At 45.4% G+C, this 5,120-nt stretch overlaps 1 protein-coding gene across 1 annotated transcript; it reads left to right on the plus strand.

Moving 5' to 3' along the window:
• The first annotated feature begins 1,224 nt into the window (after nt 1-1,224).
• On the plus strand, nt 1,225-4,911 carry FASTKD5 (FAST kinase domains 5). Its single transcript, XM_081809795.1, has one exon. It carries the CDS (start codon nt 2,219-2,221, stop codon nt 4,664-4,666), a length of 2,448 nt encoding a protein of 815 aa, XP_081665921.1. The 5' UTR covers nt 1,225-2,218; the 3' UTR covers nt 4,667-4,911.
• The last annotated feature ends 209 nt before the right edge of the window (nt 4,912-5,120 follow it).

Consider the following 5,120-nt stretch of genomic DNA (forward strand, 5'->3'; position numbering starts at 1 on the left):
AGAATTCCTCATATCAGTGAGATCATATGATACATGTCTTTCTCTGTTTGACTTATTTCACTCAACATAATACCCTCCAGTTCCATCCACGTCGTTGCAAATGGCAAGATCTCATTCCTTTTGATGGCTGCATAATATTCCATTGTATATATATACCACATCTTCTTTATCCAGTCATCTGTCGATGGACATCTTGGCTGCTTTATTTTTTTTTTTTAAGATTTTTTATTTTTAAGTAATCTACACCCAGTGTGGGGCTCGAACTTAAAACCCCCGAGATCAAGAGTCGCATACTCTACCAGCTGAGTCAGCCAGGCGCCAGTTTTTTCTTTACAGCACGGTTATTTTGTAAAAAAATGTTTTGTCTTTTGTTGTTGTTGTTATTTCAAACTAGTTCCCAAGATGAGATGAAAGTCTACAGATTTGAACGGTTCATGGCTTTTTTTTTTGTTTTTTAAAGATTTTATTTATTTTTTAGAGAGCGAGCGAGAGAGAAACAGCATGAGAGGGGAGAGGGTCAGAGGGAGAAGCAGGCTCCCCGCTGAGCTGGGAGCCCGATGTGGGACTCGATCCCAGGACCCTGGGATCATGACCTGAGCCGAAGGCAGACGCTTAACCATCTGAGCCACCCAGGCGCCCCGGTTCATGGCTTTAATTGCAAATTCTGTTGAGCCAAATGTAGATTCCAGGTTCTAAAGCAGGTCTTCTTAAAAGCCCTATTCTGTCGGAGCACCCTGGCGGCTCAGTCAGTTAAGCGTTGGACTCTTGGTTTCAGCTCAAGTCATGGTCTCGGGGTTGTGAGGTGGGGCTCCGTGCTAAGTGCAGAGTCTGCTTGAGATTCTCTGCCTCTCCCTCTGCTCCCCCTTCTCTTTCTCTCCCTCTCCCCCTCCAAAAAAAATAAATAAAAAATCTTAAAAAAAAAACCCAACCCTATTCTGTCAACTGGAGAGTTCTATTACTTGCTCTCTTTTGTTCCTAGCATGCCTGTGGTGCAATATTGGTTGAGATTCCTAGTGACTGTTTTGAGGCATAAATTTTCAATTTTCTCTAACTATTAAAGGAAAAGTTATTTCAGTACTATTTTCCTAATGTTTTCTAATTTTTAAAAAATTGGCCATCTGCATTCATAGGCATAAACTAATCGTCTATAGCCAACTTTTTCTGTAAAGGGCCATATAGTAAATATTTTATGCTTTGCAGGCCATGTATTTTTCTGCCACAGTTACTCAGTTTTACTCTTGTAGTGAGAAAGCAGGTGTAAACAATATGTAATGTGTGGCCTGGCTATGTTCAGATAAAACTTTTCCTAAGAAACAGGTGGAGGGATAGATTTGGACCCGTGGACCGTCGTTTGCTGACACCTGGTCTGTAGTATCTGGACCCATAGATTGAAACTTAGTGGACAGAATGGTCCACAGGCCACAGTAAAGAACTAAGTGTATAAAGATTTAATGTGATAGAATTCTACTCTGGTTCACAAAGAAATTAAAGCATACACTCCTGCCATCCAGAGAAGCCCGTATAGCCGGCAGGGTCGTCAGCATCTGACTCACTGGCCACATTGCTAACCAGCCGCCCCCAGAGGAGAGCTGTGCTCCTCCCTTGCATGTCAGCAGGGCAGACGTGTGACCTGGTGTTCCCTGAACCCCGAGCCCAACTTCGAGATGCTTTTTGCTTCCCACCCGTGAATCGACAATGAGCAGAGTGCATCAGCCTTCTGCCTTCTCCCACCAAAATGAGTTTTTGAGTATACGTTCCAATTGCGTGACTGCCTGTGATAGCGATTCCGTATCTGATAAGCCACCTGGAGAGGAGACAAGCATCTTCTAAAAGGTGTAGGAGCAGCATTAGAACAGAATCCCGTCATCAAGAGCTTCATACCTTAGGAACAAGGAGGGTTGTCGTGGGCGTAACTAAACTTTACACCAGATCCCACTTTTTACTTTTGGAGTTAGCACAACAGTTTTACCAACGTTCTTATTCTCCAAGTGGGCCCTTTATGCCTTGATACCAAGGATAAGGAGTTTATCCTTGATGTGTGCTGTCTTGTGGTTTGGGCATTCACTAGCATGGAACTTACTTGAGTGGACAGCAGTGTAGCTTAATCTCTTTCTTAAAATGTGTGCGTTTTGGTATTGTGATAGGTGGAAGCCACTTATTCTTCATCTACCCTTTTTTCAGTATCTGGCACCAATTCTGGCCCAGTCATTTGTGACCCATGGCTCTTGCGATCTGCCGAAGATTTCCAGGCAGTTTCTGTGGAACGCCTCCCCGTCCAGCTCTAATCAAGCGCCATGCAAACAAGAAATTGCCTGGACAAACCTGTGAGGACTGTGTTCTGACTGCCATAACGATCGGTACTGACCCCAGAACGGCAGCCACCCTCAAGTTGTTAAAACCTTTAGGATACCGAACGTTTTGCCATCCTTTTGCCTACAGTGCGACCCAGAGTGTGACATACTGGACTGTGGGAAGCTGCGCCCAGCATGGGGGACAGGACCCTGCAGAACACAGCAGCCTCTGCCGGCCTGCCAAAAAAGTTGAGAACATTCATAGCGCTTCCTCTTCTTGGAGGCTCCTGACAACCAGCAGAGCCCTCCCAGGTTCGGAATCCAGCAGGGCTTCTGCCTCTCAGACCAGCACGTTGAAGCCGGGCTCACCCGGGGCCGCGGGAGTTGTTGAAGACGATATAGAAATGTTTGATTCTTTTGAAGACCCCCGAGGTTTCCTCCAGCTAAGACCAGAGTACCAGCTGCACAGCTATAACAGATCGGAGACTTGTCAGCCCCTTTCTGTTTCAGAAGGTGAATTAATTTTGCACAAAGTCACAGTTTATCAAGATAATCTCCAGCCTCAAGTCATTGCTGATTATTTCTGTAAGCTGAGCTCTTTGCCTGCAGAGCAGCATCCTGTTGTGCTGTCCAGTACCAGCTTTGCTTTGCTCTGCCAGCTGAGTGTGAAAAACATACAGCTCTTTGAAGTCCCAGATCTGATCAATATTTTGAAAGCCTTTGTCGGTTTAGGAATCCCTTACTCCCATTCAGTGCTCGATGTGTGTGAAACCAGATTTTGCAGTAAGGTGTGGGAGATGAGTCTGGATCAGCTTCTCTTGGTGGCTGACCTCTGGCGGTACTTGGGCCGCAGAGTACCTCGGTTTTTAAAAATCTTTTTTAGTTATCTTAATTTACACTGGAAAGATCTATCCTTATCCCAGCTGATTCACTTAATTTATATTATAGGTGAAAGTCGCCAGGTACCCCAAGACCTCATGCAAAAACTGGAATCGTTGATTCTCAAGTATATAGATTTGATCAATTTAGAGGAGATTGGTACAATCTGTTTGGGGTTCTTTAAATCAAGTAGTAGTCTCTCTGAATATGTCATGCGGAAACTTGGAGACTTGGCTTGTGCTGACATGCAGCATCTGAGTAATTATGCCTTAGTGAATATTCTCAAAATGTTCCGTTTCACTCACGTGGATCACATAAATTTCATGAAGCAATTTGGCCAGATTGCTCCTCAACGAATTCCTTTTCTAGGAGTTCAGGGTGTCATGCACCTGACTCTTGCTTGCTCAGCCTTACGCATCCTGGATGAGGGGCTAATGAATGCTGTGGCTGCTTCTTTGCCTCCTAGGGTGGCATACTGTCGAAGTAAGGATGTAGCCAAGATTCTGTGGTCATTTGGAACTCTGAATTACAAGCCACCCAATACAGAAGAGTTTTATTCTAGTCTGATAAATGAGATTCACAGAAAGATGCCTGAGTTCAGGCGATACCCAGAACACCTGCTCACCTGCTTGCTGGGCCTGGCATTTTCTGAGTACTTTCCATTAGAGCTCATCAACTTTGCTTTGAGTCCAGAGTTCATCAGGTTAGCTCAGGAGAGAAGTAAGTTCGAACTCACTAAGGAGTTGTATACTCTTGATGGTACGGTTGGCATTGAGTGTCTGGATTACAGAGGCAATCGTCTTAGTGCTCATCTTCAGCAAGAGGGGTCGGAAATGCTGTGGAATTTAGCAAGGAGGGATATGTGCTCAAAGCCTGAATTCCTAGAAGCTCTCTTTTTACTTGAGAACATGTTGGGTGGGCCCCAGTACCTCAAACACCATATGATTCTGCCTCATACCCGATCTTCTGACTTAGAGGTTCAGCTTGATGTTAACTTGAAGCCATTACCATTTAACAAAGAAGCCGTATCAATGGAAGATGAAGCCAGATTGAGGCTGAAGCACGTGGGAGTCAGCCTTACAGATGATTTGATGAATCAGCTACTAAAAGGGAAATCAAGAGCACATTTCCAGGGAGAAATTGAGTCAGAGACTGAGCAGCAGGCAAGGGAATTAGAGAAGGTGGCCATACATTTGGGGAGCTCCCCTGACAGTGTGGCAGACAGATTGGGGGCCATGGAGATGGCGGGCCCTCATCCCCCAGCCTGCGTGCAGGCCCCACAAGTGAGGCTGGCTATTCAGTTGACAAACAAGAACCAATACTGCTATGGTTCCAGGGATCTGCTTGGACTGCACAACATGAAGAGGCGGCAGTTGAAGCAGCTCGGATACCGTGTGGTCGAGTTATTCCACTGGGAATGGCTCCCCCTCCTGAAACGAACTCGCTTAGAAAAGCTGATGTTCCTCCATGAGAAGGTGTTCACCTCTGCTCTCTGAAGGGCTTTCAGGGACATTGTTACTCATAAATGCTGCAGAGGTGCGCTGTGCAAGGTGTTGGGAAACCGTTATAAAAGCCAGAATATAGGTTTGGTAATAAAATCCTCTGTTGAGGAGACTTAGCTGTGCTCTTTGTCTACGGCAGAGTGAAGTTAGTGTTACTGTGAATTAATTGTAACCTGGCCCAGTTGGACAAGTTGTTGCTAGTTTGTGCAGGTGACTAATAAACCTCTTACTGTGCCCTATTTTCAAGTAATTCTTAATCATATTTTTCTTACTCTCTTGACTGGCCTTACCTCACGATGATTTTGAATTTTTAAGATAAAAATGTAGGGGGCGCCTGGGTGGCTCAGTTGGTTAAGCAACTGCCTTCAGCTCAGGTCACGATCCCAGGGTCCTGGGATCGAGTCCCACATCGGGCTCCTGGCTCGGCAGGAAGCCTGCTTCTCCCTCT

Source organism: Leptonychotes weddellii, unplaced genomic scaffold (genome assembly GCF_054177405.1).
Source record: "Leptonychotes weddellii isolate Sample4059 unplaced genomic scaffold, ASM5417740v2 HiC_scaffold_13920, whole genome shotgun sequence".
Taxonomy (NCBI): domain Eukaryota; kingdom Metazoa; phylum Chordata; class Mammalia; order Carnivora; family Phocidae; genus Leptonychotes; species Leptonychotes weddellii.